The sequence below is a fragment of the Rissa tridactyla genome, unplaced genomic scaffold (assembly GCF_028500815.1).
Source record: "Rissa tridactyla isolate bRisTri1 unplaced genomic scaffold, bRisTri1.patW.cur.20221130 scaffold_773, whole genome shotgun sequence".
Classification (NCBI taxonomy): Eukaryota; Metazoa; Chordata; class Aves; order Charadriiformes; family Laridae; genus Rissa; species Rissa tridactyla.
Genome location: NW_026529993.1, coordinates 1 through 17,581, shown reverse-complemented (window position 1 = coordinate 17,581; position 17,581 = coordinate 1). Strand labels below are relative to the sequence as shown.

Sequence of the window (17,581 nt, the reverse complement as noted above, 5' to 3'; positions counted from 1 at the left end):
CCCCCCCCCCCCCGGCCCCTGGCTCTCCGCGCTGGGGGGGCAGGAGAAGCCGTTCCTTCCACCGCCAACCCCCCCCCCCCCCCCCCCCCCCTTTTTATTTTATTTTATTTCTTTTCTTTTTTTTTTTTCTTTTTGAAATTATAATTAATTTTTTAATCCTTGCCTCGCCGGGTTTCGCCTCCCAAACTTCATCCTTAACCCCCCCCCCCCTTCCCCCCCCCCCTCCCCTTTTTCCCTTTTCCCCTTTCCCCTTCTCCCTTTCCCTCTCCCCAGCCCGCCCCCCCCCCTCGTTCCCGGGAGGAGCCGCCAGCAAAGATGTCCCGGTCCAACCGGCAGAAGGAATACAAATGCGGGGACCTGGTTTTCGCCAAGATGAAGGGTTACCCCCACTGGCCCGCCCGGGTAAGGAACTGGAGGGGGGGGGGGGACTGGAGGGGGGGGGGGAAGAAGCGTTGGGACCCCCCCCCCTCACCCGGTGCTCCCCGTTGCATAACGCGGGCGGCCGCACGCCGCAGCCGGTGTCCCGGGGTGGGCGGGGGGGGGGATACACACACGGGAGCCCAAAGCGGGGGTCAGGTTGCCCCCGGTGCAATGTACTGGGGGGGGGGGGGGGGGGTGCGCTGCCGGTTTTGGGTTGGATTCCCAACTTTACCGGCACCTTATGTAAGGCCGGGTCCGGGCCCCGCTCCCCCCGCGGCGGAAAAGTTGGGGGTTTATTCGTTACCGGGGGGGTTGAGGAAGCGCTTTTGGGTTATTTCGTTGGGTTTTGGGGGGGTTTAATATATTGGAAACAACGTCCCGGCCTCCCCCCGGGGCCTCTTTTGTGCGATTTCCCTCCGTGTGTGTGTGGGGGGGGGGCGAAGGGACAGGTGGGGGGGGTCACGGGTGGCTTTTGCCCCCGCGTGGGAGTGGGGGGAGCCCCCCCCCCCCCCCCCGGGGTGCTCCTGCTCGTTCCGGACCTACGGGGCAGGACGAGCCCCCCCACCCCTCAACCCCCCCCCACCCCCCCCCCTCCGTGACCCGGGCCGCATCGGAGCACGAGGCCGCCGCCATCTCCCCCCCCCCACCCCGGTCCTGGGGGGGGGGGGTGTGTGTGTGTCCCTTTCCCTCGTGTGCCCCCCCCCCCCCTCACTTCCAGGCTCCGTGTCCCCACGGTGGCAGCGGGGACTCACGCGAGGTGGCCGCGGACCTGCTGCTGCCATGATGGGGGGGGGGGGGGGGCATAGGGAGGTTGTACTGGGGGGGGTGGTCTTTAGCCAACACCCCCCCGCTGGCCGTTGTGTCCCCGAGCGTGTCGTGGGGGGGGGGGGGGGGTGTCCCGTCCCCCCCCTCCCGGGGTCCTCGTGGCCTCACCTCGTGGGTGCCAAATGGGTGCCAGCGCTCGCCAGGGAGTTTGGCTTTGAAAAATCGATATCGTTACCGAGGACTTAGGACTGGAGGCGGGGGGGACACACACACCTGGGGAGGGACACACACACACACACACGACATGACACACGCGGGGGTGCTGGGTGCCACCTCCCCCCAGTTTGATCCTGGGCGCCGTGGGGATGCTGGGGGGGGGGGGGGGATGGTCCCCGAGTGTCTGTGTCGGGGGCGGGGGGGGGGGGTTCAGTACCATGAGCCTGGATTCCCCCCCCCCCAGCCCCGGGATAAAGCTGAGAGCCATCAAGGCCTGGTGTCTGTGTGTCGTGTGTGTGTGTGTCCCCGTTCCCCCCCCCCCCCCCCCGGGCAGGCCGGGTGGCCGCGGGGAAGCTCCGACTCTCCGGAATAGTTATTTTTAAGAGGTTGATGATGCAGTTTAAAATTTCCTTGGGAGTGTTGCCACCCCCCCCACCACCCCCCCCCACCCCAAAGTCCACACGCACCCCCCCCCACACACACACACACACCACCCCCCCCACTCCCCGCCACCCCCTCCCCTCCCCGCCAGGCCTTGCAGCAAAGGGGAGCCGGGCCGCCTGCGAACCCCAAATTGAGCCGAAACGGGGAGGAATCGGGTTTTAAAGGCTGAGGATTTCCCTCTCCGTGTGTGTGTGTGTCGTGTCCCGTGTCCATGTCCCCCCCCCCCGGCCCCTCATCCCCTCCTCGGGTTTGAATAACTTTTGTTTGGTTTGTAGGGTTCTGGCGGGGAGGCCGCGGAGGGGGTGGGGAACCCTTCGGATTTGGCACCGGCCTCCCAACGCGCGCTCGAAAGCGGCTTTGGCGAGGAGGAGCCCGAGGGATCCCTGGGAGCCCGGCGCCTGCTGCCACCATCGCTTCCCTTCCTAGTGTTGGGGGGGGGGGGGGGGGGGGAACCACGCTCCCCCAGCTCCCGCCACGGACCCCCCCCCCCCCCGTCCTCCCGTCACGTCCCGGTGGGAACCTCCCCCCCGGCCCGTTCCCAAAAAGCCGTCGGGTGCTGGGAGCCGGGGGGATGATGCCAGGTTGAAGGTGGTGGGGAGCGGGATTTCGGGGTGCTGCTTTGCAGAAGGGGCAGAGCCCCCCCCCCCCCCAGTGACCCCCCCCCCCCCCCTCCCTCCTGTGACTAATCCCGGGGTGAAGCCGGCAGGGTTTGCCCGTGACTAATCGGGTGCCGTGATGAAACGTTACCCGCTCGCTGGGATATTTGTTTCCAATCAGGTGTGGCTGGAGCAGAAGGAAAAGCCCAGGGAAAAAATGGAGGGGGGGGGGGGGGGGGGGGGGGGGGGCGCTGCGCGTGGCACCGTCCCCTAACACCCCCACCCCCACCGCCCCCCCCCCCGAAACCTGTCCCCGAGACAGGCAGCACCAAATAAGAGGGGGAAACTGAGGCACAAAAGGGGGGAGATGAGTCGCCAGCGCCCGGAGCGGGGGCTCTGCCTTCCCGCACACGGCGCCATCCTCTTCCCCTCGCCCTGGCTCCGAGGGGTGCCCGCTGCCCGCACCCCCGTCGACGCTTCCCCGCATCCGCAGCCCTTCTTCCTTACGGCCCGTGGCTTATTCACAGCCTGCCGGGGCTAGTGAACCAGCCGAGGGGCTGGCACTGCGCTGGGGGTCCCGGCACCGCGCTGGGGGGTTCCAGCACCGCACCAGGGGTCCCGGCACTGCTGGCATCCCCCTCCCCGAGCATCTCCCGGGCCCGGCAGTGGGCGTTGGGCGCGGGCAGAGGTGGGGGGGGGGTTGGATCCTCGCTGGCTGCGGCCACCCCACTCTTTGGCACCATTTGGCAAAGAAATGGGGTAGTTTGTTGGGGGGCCAGGGCTGCCCGGCGCTGGGAGAAGCCCACCGCCATGGGGCTCTGCCCCGGCGTCGTGCCACCGAGGCCAGGCGAGCTCGGTGCCGGGATGGGACCACGGCCGTGGCCCCTGGGCTGGGGACAGGGCTCGGGGATGTCCCAGGTCCCCGGCCTGGTGGCGTGAGGCCGGCCATGTAATTTTTTAGCGCGACCCACGGGAATTAATCGCATTAATTCCCCCTTCCTGCCACCCGATTCCCCGTTGCCAGCGCTGGGGAACTGAGGCAGGGGGGTGGGTTGCTCCCAGCACCCTGGGGGCTGTCGGGGTCCCGTTTCCCCCCCCCCCGTCCCCTTCCCCGGGGCTGGCACAGGGCGGGCTGTTCCCGACCTCGCTCCGCTCGCGTTCCCGGGTCAAGCGCAGAGGTTGGGGACAGAGTCCGCAGCGGGGGTAACGTGCCTGTCCCTCCCCTGCCACGCTCCAGAGCTTTCCCTCCCGGCAGGGACGGGGTGGGGGGGGGCCATCCCACCCTTTTGGTTTTGGACACCCCCCCCCCACCAGCCCCGTGGTCTGCAGGTCCCCAGGCAAGGACGGGCTGGTGACACTGGTGCCGTGCGCTGGTGGTGGGGGGGACGGTGACGGGCACACGTGTACTTTAACCCGGCACCGCAGGCCTTTAACAGCCCCCCCACACACACACACACCCCCCTCCGCCACCTTTCCGGCGGGCGACAGGGATGGACAAACAGACATTGGACAAACAGATGGCGGTGCCCTGAGCCGGCCCCCCCCCCTGCTGCCTTGGTTGGGGGGGGGGGGGGTCTCCGGGGAGCCGGGGGGGGGGGGTGAAGGGTTTCCAAACAGCCCCAGCCTTCCCGCCAGAGCGAAGGCCTCGTGGCCGCGGTTTTCGGAAGGGTCCCACCCCAGGCGCCCGCCCGCGTTATCGGTGTCCCCAGCGGGGGTGTCTCCCCCGCCACCCCCTATCTCCCCGCGCCCCGGCTTGCCCGCCTGCCCCTGCAGATAGAGATGGCGCCTCCTTTTCTCTGGGGGGACGGAGGTTTGGGGTGGAGAAGGGGCCGATAAGGGGCTGGCGCTCGCGGGGACGGGCTGGGCGGCGGATCCCGGCCGCCGCGTGGATCGGCCATGGGGAGACATGGGGCTGCCCCAGCGCCGGGCGTCCCGCTGCACGTCCTTGGCGGCGCCACGACCTTGGCCAAGGACGGCTCCTGGTGTGGGGATGGGGACCACGGTGCCGTGGGGCAGCCGCCCCTGTCCCCGCTGCCCTCGACGCCGCCTGTGCCGCCTTTCCTCGGGGAAGGAGGGTTTAAAACTCCCTGGGGGCGTCAGCGAAGGGTGGGCAAGGACCCGCCGGGGTGTGGTGGCCGGTGCGAGGTCCCTTCAACCGCCAGGGACCGTTCCCGCTCGCCCCGTGCTCCTGAAATGCCTTCCTGTATTTGGGGGGGGCAGGATGAGGGGAGCGGGGGGGGCTTCGGGGCAGGACGGCGGTGCCAGGAGCCCCGGGGTGCTGGGTGGAGACACGTCACCGATCCCCAAATGCTCCGCCGAGCCGGGAAAGCGGATGCAGGAGGACGGCCCGGGTGCCCCGAGCCGCATTTGGGCAGCGGGGATGGCGCGGAGGCTCATCCCACCCCGGTCCAGCTCTTCGGGAGCGGGGACCGCGCACGGGACATGGCGGCGACTGCCTGCCGCATCCCGGTGCCTGCAGGGAGCCCCCTGCCAGCATCCCATCCCATCCCATCCCATCCCATCCCATCCCGCCTCAGGGCCGTGCCGGCACCGCCACCCGGCGCAATGGCACATGGTACTTCTTGGATTTTAGGGAGTGAAACTCCAGGAACGAAACTGGGAGAAACCCTCGGCCAGGTTGGCCCTCGAGCGTCGTATTTGAGACGGGTGGGGGACACGCCGGGAGGAAGGTGGGGGATAAAACACACACACACACACACCCCCCCCCCCCGGTGGCAGCCCTGTCACCGTCACGCAGGCCCGGCCGGCTGGGGAAACTGAGGCTCGGCGAGCCCGAGGCCGGGGGGGGCGGCAGTGACTTAGCAAAGGTCGTGCCGTGAGTCAGCAGCGCGCTGGGAACAGGACCCAGCACCCCGGGCACCGGCGCTGGCACCTTCCTGCCCGGTGACGCGCTGGCGCCCACCCCGAGACCCCCACCCGCATCCTCCCTCCGCTCCTTCCACCTCCCTTTGAGGCTTTCTCCAGGAATTTATGACCGTGCTCCTCGCGCTGGCTGGAGCCGGGGAAGCTGGGGAGGTGGGGGGGGGCGGGGGGAGTGGGGGGGCCGCGTTATTTTTAGCCGCTTATAAAAAGCAGCCGGAATCGCTTTCGCTCTATTCCCGCGTGGCGCCTCGGGAATATTCACGCGTGGTGAAATGGCACCTGCCGGCGGGGTCGGCGCCGGCTCCTCGTGGACCCCCGTGGTCCTCGCTGCGTCGTCCCCGGTGACGCCGTTTCGTCTTGGTCGGGGGGGGGCCCAGCAGCAAGATGGTGTCACCAGGCCCCCCCCGCCCCGGCCCCTCTCCATCCCTACGCCCCAACGCGGGGCCGGAGGCGATGCCCCTGGCTCCGCCGGCAACGCCTCGCGCGCGAATTTGCTGAGCTAAATATGTCTGAGCCGGTCTAGACAAGAGCTTACAGCGGCCGCTCCTCGGCCTGGCTGTCCCCATGTCCCCACGTCCCCCTGTCCCCATGTCCCCACCCGGCACCGGTGGGCGCAGCCGCTTGTTTTCATCAGCCCGTTCTTCTTGCCCGCCGTGTCGCTGGCCGGCGGGTGAATTCCTGAGGAATCATGTTTTCCTCCCTCCCCGGTTGGATGCGGCGTTGCGGGACACCCATGTCCCAGCCGGTGGGTGACATCCCTGTGTGGTGGTGGTGGGGGGGGGGGGTGTGTTGTGCCAGAGCTCGGCCCTCCCCAATTTTCACCCCGACTTTTCTGCCCCCGCAGATTGACGAGATGCCAGAAGCCGCAGTTAAATCCTCCTCCAATAAATACCAAGTCTTCTTCTTCGGGACCCACGAAACGTGAGTGGGGACGAGGGATCCACCCCTCCGGGGGGCTCCCGGGGGTGTCGGGGAGAGGCAAGACACCCCCCACCCCACCCCCCCCCCACCCCCCCCCCCCGCCACCGGCTGCCATCCCTCACTGCTTTTCCCTCCCCCCGGGCAGGGCATTCCTGGGGCCCAAAGACCTCTTCCCCTACGAAGAATGCAAGGAGAAGTTCGGGAAACCCAACAAGCGGAAAGGGTTCAGCGAAGGTTTGTGGGAGATCGAGAACAACCCCACCGTCAAAGCCTCCGGCTACCAGGTGGGTCACAGCCTCGCGTCCCCCAACTTCGGCCACCCGGTGTCCCGTCCCCCCCCTCCCCGCTTCCCTCTGTGAGCCCCCGTGTCCCCTCCAGCCCACCCAGAAGAAGACCTGCCCCGAGGACGCCGAGCCGGAGCGGGAACCGGAGGGCGACGGGGAGAAGAAGGGCAACGCGGAGGGCAGCAGCGACGAGGAGGGGAAGCTGGTGATCGACGAGCAATCCAAGGAGAAGAACGAGAAAGCCGGGATCAAGAGGAAAGCGGAAGATGCTTTGGAGGTAGGGGGACGGCGGGGACGGGGGCGAAGGTGGGGAGGGGGTGTCCAGGGCTGGGCTGAGCCGAGCTCCCCCCCCTCCCAGGACTCCCCCAAACGCACCAAGGAGGCGGAGGGGCAAGAAGGGGAGAAGAAAGTAGATAACGAAGAGACCCCCAAGGAGGAGCCCAAACCCAACCCCAGCGAAGGGGAGAAGGAGAAGAACAGCGCCGCCGCCGGCGTGCCGGCCGCCAACGAAGCCAAGCAGGAGAGCAAGGAGAAAGCGGGCACGGAGGAGGTCAGAGACCACAAGGAGAGGTGAGGGTGGCACGGAGACCCCCGTCCCCACCAGCCGCAACCCCCCCCTCCCGGGGGGTTCCCGGTGCCGTTGGGGGTCCGTGATTAAGCGTTTTGGGTCTTTTTTTTTTGATTCTCGGCTCCCGCACGCAGCCTGTAGCGGTTTCTCCGGCGAGCTGATCCTCCCGCCTGCCCCGTCCTTCTCCCCGCTGGGCTCCCTGGGCGCTGCCCCGGTTCGTCATCATCGTCTCCGTCGCCGTAGAAGCTCCGGAGAAAGAGAAACGAAACCCAAAATGAAATTTCAGGAGAAAAAAGCAAAAAAAAAAAAAAAAAAAAAAAAAAAAACCAAGGAAGAAAAAAAAAAAAAGAAGAAGAAGGAGAGAGAGAAATGAAGAGGAAACCCCGGTAACACCAACCCCTGAACCGACCCGCATCTCCCGGCCCCGCCGTCGCGGGGCGCATGCTTTGTATTAGTGATTTCTAGGGGGCTGATCAGTTGATTTGAAATAAAAAGCGATTCATGCCTTTTTAAAGCGCTTCCCCCGGCGTCTCCTGCCCCGGGCTCGGCCCTTTCCCCCCCCTCCCGCCCAGGTCCTGGCAATTTTGGGTCCATTTGGGCCACCGGCACCCCATATTGTCCCCCCTGGAGCTGACGGGGCGGGGGGACGGGGACGGGGGACAGAAGGAAGCAGGGAACGGGAATGGAGCAACGCTGCGGGGCGTTCTGGGGAGAGAAGTGGCAGGAAGAGGGAAAAGGGAAGGGTTTTGTTTAGTCAAACAGGGAAAAGAAAGGCCCAGTTGTGCCGGGTTAGCAGCGGGGACGAGGTGGGGGGGTTGAGGCGGGGGCTTTCAGGTGCTGCCCTGCGGCGGGAGGGGCTCGGGGAGAGGGGGCCCCCCACACACCCCGGCTGGGGGCGGCGGGCCCGGTACCGGGAGGACGGCGGGAGGGACGGCGAGCAGAAAATGGAGCCCTGGCAGGCGGCCATGCCTCCGCCCCCACCGCCCTGCGGCTCCCGCCTGCCCGGCCCGGGCGGCTGCTGACACCGAGGGCCCTCCACCCCGGCCCCGGGGAGGTCCCCCGGCTCCTCCCCGGTCTGGCGCGGGGGGGACAGGCCCCGGGGAGGCCAGGCCCGATGGGGGCCACCGGGGTGGAGGCGGGACTACAACTCCCGGCGTGCCCCGCGGCCCCCGGCGTGCCCCGCGGCCTCTCCCAGGGCGCGCCGCGCCGCGGACTGCAGCTCCCGGCGTGCTCCGCGCCGCGGACTGCAGCTCCCGGCGTGCATCGCGTCGCGAACTACAGTTCCCGGCGTGCATCGCGCCGCGGCTCGGCGCGACTACGGCTCCCGGCGTGCACCGCGCCACCTCCTCCCCGCCCCCCCCCACCCCTCACCGGCGGCCGGCGCGGGAGAGGCCGGGGGAGGCCGAGGTGAGCGGGGGGAGCCCATTTTGTAGGCGGGGGGGGGGGGCTCTCTGCGGGACACCTGGGTCCCTTGTGGGGGGCTCTGTGGGATGCCTTGGCCCCCTTTGAGGGGTGGGGGGGCCCATTTTGGGGGGGCCTCTGCAGGACACGTGGGTCCCCTATAGGGCGTGAGGGAGTCCCCTTTGAGGGGCGGGGGGGGGCTCTGCAGGACGCCTGGGTCCCCTGGGGGGGTCTCTGCGGGGTACCTGGGTCCCTTGTGGGGGGCTACGGGGCATATGGGGCCCCTTTGAGGGGTGGGGGGGGCTCTGCAGGACGCCTGAGTCCCCTCTGGGGACGTGGGGGGCTCTGTGGGATGCCTTGGTCCCCTTTGAGGGGTGGGAGGGGTCCCTTTTGGGGGGGGGGGAACTCTTTAAGACACCTGGGTGACCTTTGAGGGGTGGGGGGGTCCCATTTTGAGTTGGGAGGGGTCTCTGCGGGACATCTGGGTCTATTGTGGGGGGCTACAGGGTGCCTGGGTCCCCTTTGAGGGGTGTGTGTGGGGGTCCCATTTTGGGGGCGGGGGGGGGGGGCTCTGCAGGATGCCTGGGTCCCCTTTGAGGGGCGGGGGAGTCCCTTTTGGGGGGTGGGGGAGCTCTCCGATACACCTGAGTGACCTTTGAGAGGGGGGGTCCCATTTTGGGGGTGGGGGGGGGGGGTCTCTGCGGGACACCTAGGACCTTGGGGGGGGCTACAGGCTGCCTGGGTCCCTGCCCTTTGAGGTGTGTGGGGGTCCCATTTTGGAGGCGGGTTGGGGGGGGCGCTCTGCAGGATGCCTGGGTCCTCTTTGAGGGGTGGGGGCGTCTCTGCAGGACATCTGGGTCCCTTGGGGGGGGGCTACGGGGTGCCTGGTTCCCCTTTGAGGTGGGGGGGGTCCCCTATGGGACACCTGGGTCCCCTTTAAGGGGTTGGAGGGGGTCTCCTTTGAGGGGGTAAGTGTGCCTTGCGGGGCGCCTGGGTCCCATTTTGGGGGTGGGGGGGCTCTGCAGGATGCCTGGGCCCCCCGCCGAGCCTTCCCCCCCCTCCCCAGCCCCAGCGTGGCCATGCGCCTGTCGGCCCTGCTGTGGGCGGGGGCGCTGCGGCTGCCCCCCGGGTACCGCCATGGCACCTGGCGCCCCGACACCGCCGCCGCCCGGCTCCGCCACCCCCCGGGGCTGCGCCGCCGCAAGGTCTTCGTGGAGCCCATCGCCCGCCAGGACTGGAAGGTCTTTCGGGGTGACACGGTGAGTCTTTCCCCTCCACCCCTTTATCCCAGGACCCCCCCACCACCACCCGCCAAGCGATGTGGGGGGGACTCCCCCTCCCTAACCCCCCCCCCTCCACCTCTCTCTCCGCCGCAGGTCCAGGTCCTCGTCGGGAAGGACGCGGGGAAGCAGGCGATGGTCACCCAGGTGGTGCGAGCCCGGAACTGGGTGGTGGTGGAAGGGCTGAACACGGTGAGGCTGGAGCCTGTGGGGGGGGGCTGCTGGGGTGAGGGCAGGGGGGGCAACACACACCCACGGGGTGTCGCTAACCCCCCCGTCCTACCCCAGCACTACCGGTACGTCAACCGAACGGCCAAATACGCCGGGACCTACATCGCCAGCGAGGCGCCGCTGCTGCTCAACCAGATCTCCTTGGTGGACCCCGAGGACCGGTAATGACGGGGTGGGGGGGGACACGGGGACCTCCCGCTGTGGGGCCCCCCCCACCCGCCCCCCAACCTGCTCGCTGCCGGCAGGAAGCCGACGGAGGTGGAATGGCGATACACGGAGGAGGGCGAGCGGGTCCGCGTCTCCCTGCGCAGCGGCCGTATCATCCCCTTGCCCCTGCGGCAGCGCCGGGACGGCATCGTCCCCGAGCAGTGGATTGGTGAGCGGGGACGAGGGCGGGGGGGAACGACATAAAGAGGGGTGTTGGCCCCCCCCCCCGCTGGGGGAACACGGGTCCCCTGAGAGGCTCAGCGCCGTCCCTTTGGCTGGGCAGATGGCCCCAAGGACACGTCGGTGGAGGATGCGCTGGACAAGACGTACCTGCCGTCCCTGAAGACCTTTGAAGAGGAGATCATGGACGCCATGGGGATCGTGGAGACGCGCAGGGCCAAAAAATCCTACTGGTATTAACTGGTGGGGGACTGGGGGGGACCAAACCCCCCAGCCCCTGCCCTGGAGCCGGGGTCTGCAATAAAGACACCCCTTTATTTTCCCCGTTTGCGTGGTGCTTTCGGCGCAGCTCACACCGAGCCCCGCTTTGTACAAATCCCGGGTTTTATTGTGGTTGGTGCCTGGCAGCGGGGGCTGGGGGGCTCTGCCCCTCTCCGGGGGGCTCGGCCCCCCCCGTGCCCTCGTCCTCGCTGCCGTCCTCATCCAGACCCGACAGCACCGTGCCCAGGGGCGTCCGCGCAGCCACCAGCACCAGGTTGCGCGGGGAGAACCGGGGGTTGAAGAGGGGGACGAGGGCGCACTGGAAACCTGTGGGAAGAGTGAGGGCGGGGGGTGGGTCGGGACCAGCAGCACCGCGGTCCCCTCGATGCCACCCTCGCCCCCCCCCCCCCCCCCCCCCCAGCACCCACCTTGCTCCCGTAGGTAGAGCAGGCGATCGAGGAGGATGAGGGTCTCCACCAGCGGGGCCAGCAGCAGGGTGAGGCTGAAGAAAGCCACCACCTTGTGCTGCTGCTCCAACATGGCCCCGACGGCTTCCGAATCCAGCGGGACGGCGGCCGGATCCAGCCCCACGCGGGGCAGCCCCAGGCGGGCGTATCTGTGGGGTGAAGAGGTTGGCGGGGGGGGGGGGGATAAAAGACTCAAACCTCATGGGGTTCAGCAAGGTCGAGGAGGGGGACGGGAAGCTGGCCATGGGCCGGCAACGTGCGCTGGCAGCCCAGAATCCCCCCCCAGCCTGGGCTGCATCCCCAGCAGCGTGGGCAGGGGGGCGAGGGGGGGGATTCTGCCCCTCTGCTCCCCTCGGGGGAGACCCCCCTGCAGTGCTGCCTCCAGCTCCGGGGCCTCGGCACAGGAGAGACACGGAGCTGTGGGAGCGGGGCCGGAGGAGGCCCCGGAGCTGCTGGGAGGGCTGGAGCCCCTCTGCTGGGAGGACAGGCTGAGAGAGCTGGGGGGGGTCAGCCTGGAGAAGAGAAGGCTCCGCGGAGACCTTGGAGCCCCTTCCAGTCCCTCAAGGGGCTCCGGGAAAGCTGGGGAGGGACTCTGGAGCAGGGAGGGGAGCCACGGGACGTTGGGAATGGGTTGAAACCAAAAGAGGGGAGATTGAGATGAGATGTGGGGAAGAAATTCCTTCTTCCGAGGGCGGTGAGCCCCTGGCCCAGGTTGCCCAGAGAAGCTGTGGCTGCCCCATCCCTGGAGGGGTTCAAGGCCAGGTTGGACGGGGCTTGGAGCCACCTGGGCTGGTGGGAGGTGGCCCTGCCCCTTCCCACCCAAACCATTCTATAGAAAAACCATTCTACGGTGTGTCTTGTTGTCTGTCCCCCCCCCGCCAAAACTCACTGGGGGAAGCTGAGGGCGTGCGCCTTCTTCACCGTCTGCACCCCCGGGTGCTTCTTGCTGGGATCGGCCGCCCGGATGAGGGTCTCCAGGACGGCGCGGTAGCAATGGACGCGCAGGGAGTCGTTCTCCCCATCCAGCCGCCCCCGGTATTCCTCCAACGCGTGGCAAGCGGCTTCCCGCGCCCGGTAAGAAAGCTCATGGCCCGGTAAACCGGCTACCCAAGCGCTCAAGGGGTAGCCAAGGGGGCAACCGGGGGGCTGCGGCGGGGTGGACAACTTCATGTAGCAACAGGCCACCGAGGCCACGGCGGCCACGGAGGGGCTGCGGGCGAAGTGCCGCAGCAGGGCCGGGCTGAGGTCCCCGCAGGCGTGTAGCCCCGTCACCAACACCCGCCGCCCCCCCTCCGCCCCCCCCGCGCCCCCCAAAGGGTTCCTGGCGAGGGGTTGCTGGCCAGGGGGGTCGGGGGGGCAACAGGAATTCCCCCCAAGGAGCCCCCGGGTCCAGGCGGCCGGCCACGTGGCGCGGCGCACGGGGGGTGAGGGGACATGGGGGGTGGCGGGGGGGGGTTTGGCGGCAGCGGCGGGGGGGAGGCCCCCCCGTTTTCTCCAGCTCCCGCAGCACCTCCCGGTCGAAGCGCTGCGCCGTGGCGGCCAGGCGGCTGTCGCCCTCCACCGCCGTCACCGATAAGCCGAGGCCGAAGGCCAGGTAGCGTGAGAGGTGGCCCTGCGGGTGGGGCGGGGGGGGGGGGGCAGAGACACGCTCAGTTAGGAGTGGGGGGGACACACACCACCCCAGGACCCCCCCCAGTCACCCCCTGCCCCTACCTGCCCCGCGCCGATGTCCACCACGTGGTCGCAGCCGGTGGCCTGGCTCAGCCGCTGCAGCAGCTGGGGGGAGAGGAGGGGGTGTTGGGGGGGGGGGGGGAGTTAGGAGGGACTTTGGGGGGGGTTGAGGGGTGTTGGGGGGGGAGCTTGGGTAATTTTGGGGACACCTGGAGGGGGGTTGGATGGTTTTGGGGGGGGCTGAAAGGGTTTGGGGGGCCTGGGGGGGCGTTTGAGGGGCTTTGGGGGGGCGCAGAGGGGTTGTGGGGAGGGGTTGGGGCGTTTGGGGGGGCCAGGGCGACTTGGGGAGGGGGGGTGGGAGGTTTGAGGGGGTCTGGGGGGGCTTGAGGGAACTGTGGGGTGCTGGGGGGTTGGGGGGGTGTTTGGGGAGGTCCTGCGAGGGGTTTGGGTGGGCTGGAGGGACTTGGGGGGGGCTTTGGGGGGGGGTGGGGGGTTTTGGATGGGGCTGGGGAGACTGGGGGGGCTGTGGGGGGGTGGGGGGGGTGGGGCGTTTTGGAGGAGGTTGGAGAGACTGGGGGTGCTGTGAGGGGCTCGGGGGATTTGGGGGGGGGCTGGGGGGGTGGATGGGGGGTTTTGGCAGGACTGGGGGGGGCTGAAGGGGTTTGGGGGGCCTGGGGGGATGTTTGAGGGGGTTTGGGGGGGAGGCAGAGGGGTTGTGGGGAGGGGTTGGGGCGTTCGGGGGGGCCAGGGCGACTTGGGGGAGGGGGGGCTGGGGAGGTTTAGGGGGGCTTGATGGGACTGTGGGGCGCTGGGGGGGTTTGAGGGGATTCGGGGGGGGGTAGTTGGGGGGGGTCCCGCGGCGGGGTCGGGGGGCACCCACCTTGCCCAGGCGCCGGATCTCGTGCTGCTTTTTGGGCTTGACGTGGCGGCGGAGCAGGGGGTGCAGGCGGGGGCTCTGGCAGGGGGGGCGCGGGGCCCCCCCTTCCCCCCCCGAGGATCCTCCCCCGTCGCGGGGGAGGGCGAGGGCACGGGCGGCGGCGGCGAAGGCCAGGAGGGAGAGGGGCCAGGCCACCCCCCCCGCGCCCCCCCCGGCCCCCAGCAGCCCGGCCAGCTGCGGGGGGGCGGCGGTGGCCAAGGCGGCCTGCCAGGGCGGGGGGAGCCGGGCCCACAGCCCCTCGGCGAAGAAATCCTGCGGGGGGGGGGTGGGTAAGGGGGGGGGTGTCAGTGGCCGGGGGGGGGAGACACACGGTGGGGGGGACACGGCGGGGACAGAGGGGACACTCACGATGACGTAGGCGTCGAGGAGGGGCCGGTAGAGCGTCAGGAGGCGGACGATGTCGGCCGCGCGCCGCTGCTCCGGCTGCGACCCCATGGCCTGGGGCGGGGCCGGGGGGGGGAGGGGGGGGGGAAGTGTGACGTCAGCACTGGGGCGGTGACATCAGCACCCCAGAGGGTGGCCTCATGGGCGGTGATGTCATTCCGAGACGTGGCCCCTGGGGCTGTGACATTATTGGGAGGCCTGTGGCAACCTGGGGCTCTGACATCACCCCGGGGCGGGGGCCCTGGGCTGTGACATCACCGCGGGGCGTGTCTCCGTGGGCTCTGACGTCATTCTGGGACGTGGCCCCTGCGGCTCTGACATCACCCCGGGGCATGGCCCCTGCGGCTGTGACGTCACCCCAGGACACCGCCCCCCTCCGCTGGCTGTGACATCATTGGCCGTGACATCAGCAGGCCGTGACGTCACGCGATGGCCCCTCCCACAGCCGCGATGTCACCCGGCTGGACATCACCCGGCGCAGCACCCCCTGCGGCCGTGACGTCACCCAAGGATGCAACCCGCCCTCCCGCAGCCATGACGTCACCGCGCCGTGACATCACCCCCTGCGGCCATGACATCACCAGGCTGCTCGAGACGCGCCCCTTCCGCCCCCCCCCCATCCCCTCAGGAGACGACGAGCTGTGACGTCGTGCCGGGCGGCCCTGACGTCACGCGAGACGTCATCACACACCCCCGACCATAGAGCCGCTCTCCCCCCCGGCCCCCCCCCCGCCCCCGGCGGGCCAGAGCGGCCCCACGCGCCACTCACCCCGCCCGGTTTCCCGCCGCGGCGCTGCGCATGCGCGCGAGGGGAACCGGCGCAGGCGTATGGCGTCACTTCCGGCGAGCGCCGCTCCGCGCCGGGCACGTGCGACTTCCGCTTCCGGTGAGCGGCGGCGGGAGGGGGAAGCGGCGGCGGGGGCTGGGGGGGGCCCGGTCGGGCCTGGAGGGGTGCCTGGTCGGTGCTGGTGGCCCCACGGTGCTGAGCTGTCTCTCCCCGCCGCAGGCAGGACCGGCCCGTCCGGGCGGGGGGTGTCGCGGAGGGTCCGTGTCCACCCCCCCCGCCCTGCGGCGTTACCCACCATGGCGGATTTGATCCTCAACGTGGACTTCTCCCCGCCCTGGCTGCGTAAGAAGAAGGAGGCCGGTAACCTCAAGCACCAGACCTTCCTGCGGCGGCGGCGGGTGCTGGAGCAGCGGGGGGTGCTGAAGCAGAAGCAGCTGCCGGTGGCCCAGCCCGGGGGGGGCTCCCAGAAGAAGCCGGGCCCGCAGGGCAGGAGGGGCAAGAGGCCGCGGGCGACCGGGGGGGTGCTGGAGAAGCCCAACTCCATCCAGCCCAAGCCGGGCCCCAAAGCAAATGGTCATGCGGCTGCCACCCGGCCACCTGCAGCCACCACCCGGCCCCCCACGGCCGCCACCCGGACCCCTGCAGCCGCCAAGCAGACCCCCACAACCGCCAGCCGGACCCCCACGGCCACCAAGCGGACCCCCGCAGCCACCAGTCCTGCAGCCGCCAGCCGGACCCCCAAGGCCACCAACCGGCCCCCTGCAGCCACCACCCGGCCCCCCGCTGCTGTCACTGGGTCCTCTACAGCCGTCACCCGACCCGCCACGGCCACGCAGAACGGCTCCACCGTCCCCAAAGGGACAAACCCCAAGGCGTCAGCTTGCGGCAAGGCTAAAAGAAACCAAAAAGCCCCCGGCCTCCCGCCCCAGCCCGGCAAAATGGTGGCCATTGACTGCGAGATGGTGGGCACGGGGCCCGGCGGCCGCGTCAGCGACCTGGCCCGCTGCAGCATCGTCAACTACCACGGCGACGTCATGTACGACCAGTACATCCGCCCCACCGCCCCCATCGTGGACTACCGCACCCGCTGGAGCGGCATTCGGCGCCAGCACATGGAGATCGCCATCCCCTTCGTCAGGGCCCAGCGAGAGGTGCGTCCTCGTCACCCTCACCTGCCATTCTCGGGGTGACGCAGCCTGGGAGGGGGGGACGTGGGGCTGGGTTTTTCATCCCGTGAGTTTTTTGGCGGGGGGGGGGATTCAGGCTGTTGGGGGCTCATCTGTGCTGTTGAGGGCTGTCTGGCCTCTGCAGCAAAGGGAGCGCCTCCCCACGCCACCACTCAGACCCACAGCTTCACACCACCCTGCTTCTCCCCACTGCCAGTGGGGCAGCCCCACATCCCTGCCCGCGTTTCTGCCTGCTGTGGGGCAGAAACCTCCCGCGGAGCGTGGGGCGGGCTGCCGGCTGTCTTAAACCCTTCCTCCCTTTTATCCCCCCCGCCACCTCAGATCCTGCACATCCTCTCCGGGAAGATCGTGATCGGCCACGCCATCCACAACGACTTCAAGGCCCTCAAATATTTCCACCCCAAAGCGCTCACCCGGGACACGTCCAAAATCCCCCTGTTGAACCGGAAGGGCGGCTTCCCCGAAAACGTCTCCATCTCCCTGAAGCGCCTCGCCAAGGAGCTGCTGCACCAGGACATCCAGGTACCTCGGCCGGATCCTCCTCCCGGCTCTCGGCGTCCGCCACGGGGTGCCGCTGCGAAGCTGTTGCCTCCGCCAGGAGCTCCCCGCCTTCCCCCCACCTCCACCAAGAGCTGGGGAGCGGCGTGGGGGACCCCTTTGTGCCGCACCGGGGTGACAGGAGGCGCAAGGTCCGTCCCCGGGGAAGGATTGGGGTTTCACACCCCATCCTGAGATCAGGGCGCCCTGAGTTCAGCCGCTGCTGCCGGTCCTGGAGCAAAGCGTCTCCCCGTGCCTCAGTTTCCCCTTCGCTGGAAGCCAGCCTGCAGGAGGCGGGACCCCTGCAGCTCAGCCCCTGCAGCACTGGGGGGGCTTTTTCTCCGCTCAGCCAGTGCCCACCCCCTGTCTTTGTCCCCAACAGGTCGGGAAGAGCGGTCACTCCTCGGTGGAGGATGCCCGAGCCACCATGGAGCTCTACAAAGTGGTGGAGGCGGAGTGGGAGCAACACCTGCTGCTGAACCCCGAGCAGGAGTGACGGCCCCCACAGTGAGGGGGCTGGGGGGGGGGGGGGTCTGCACCCCCAAAAGGAGCCCTGAGCGCCGAGGGGCCGCTCCGTCCCTCCGGGTGAGGTAGCGGGGACGGACGGATGGTGGGAGCGTGGAGCCAGGCGCGACCGTCCCTCGTCCCGGTGCTCCTGACGTGCCTTGTTACGCCGCTGCTCTGGCTTCCCCCATGGGGGACAGCTGGGGCCAGCCTGTGCCTTCACGGGGGGGGGGGATTCTTTTGGATCCTGTGGCCCCCCCCCCGCCGCCCCCCGAACAGCTGGGTGCTGCCAAAGACACCGATGTGATGGCGGGGCCCAAGCCGGAGCGGGGCTGGGTGCGGCGTTGGGGATCACTCACCCCCAGTGCAGACCCAGTCGCCGGGGGAGTTGGTTCCCAGTCACCGAGGGAACTGGTGCCCAGTCAGTGGGGGAATCGGTGCCCCGTCACC

The 17,581-nt window shown here is 69.3% G+C and overlaps 4 protein-coding genes across 4 annotated transcripts; 3 read left to right on the top strand and 1 right to left on the bottom strand.

Moving 5' to 3' along the window:
• The first annotated feature begins 241 nt into the window (after positions 1–241).
• On the top strand, positions 242–7,611 carry HDGF (heparin binding growth factor). The gene is made up of 6 exons (XM_054187822.1): positions 242–402; positions 6,169–6,245; positions 6,391–6,529; positions 6,624–6,806; positions 6,888–7,099; positions 7,232–7,611. The coding sequence occupies exons 1-6, from the start codon at positions 316–318 to the stop codon at positions 7,236–7,238; spliced, it is 705 nt and encodes a 234-aa protein (XP_054043797.1). The 5' UTR covers positions 242–315; the 3' UTR covers positions 7,239–7,611.
• Positions 7,612–8,401: 790 nt separating this feature from the next.
• MRPL24 (mitochondrial ribosomal protein L24) lies at positions 8,402–10,718 on the top strand. The gene is made up of 6 exons (XM_054187826.1): positions 8,402–8,504; positions 9,565–9,757; positions 9,875–9,970; positions 10,067–10,170; positions 10,255–10,385; positions 10,500–10,718. The coding sequence occupies exons 2-6, from the start codon at positions 9,578–9,580 to the stop codon at positions 10,634–10,636; spliced, it is 648 nt and encodes a 215-aa protein (XP_054043801.1). The 5' UTR covers positions 8,402–8,504; positions 9,565–9,577; the 3' UTR covers positions 10,637–10,718.
• METTL25B (methyltransferase like 25B) lies at positions 10,559–14,983 on the bottom strand. The gene is given in 8 exon segments (XM_054187823.1): positions 10,559–10,984; positions 11,086–11,273; positions 12,014–12,474; positions 12,476–12,736; positions 12,838–12,900; positions 13,676–13,984; positions 14,081–14,170; positions 14,886–14,983. Coding segments are annotated over 7 exon segments (1,572 nt in total). The 5' UTR covers positions 14,168–14,170; positions 14,886–14,983; the 3' UTR covers positions 10,559–10,781.
• A 77-nt stretch (positions 14,984–15,060) lies between these two features.
• ISG20L2 (interferon stimulated exonuclease gene 20 like 2) lies at positions 15,061–17,575 on the top strand. The gene is made up of 3 exons (XM_054187824.1): positions 15,061–16,054; positions 16,412–16,612; positions 17,010–17,575. Exons 1-3 carry the CDS (start codon positions 15,200–15,202, stop codon positions 17,121–17,123), a joined length of 1,170 nt encoding a protein of 389 aa, XP_054043799.1. The 5' UTR covers positions 15,061–15,199; the 3' UTR covers positions 17,124–17,575.
• The last annotated feature ends 6 nt before the right edge of the window (positions 17,576–17,581 follow it).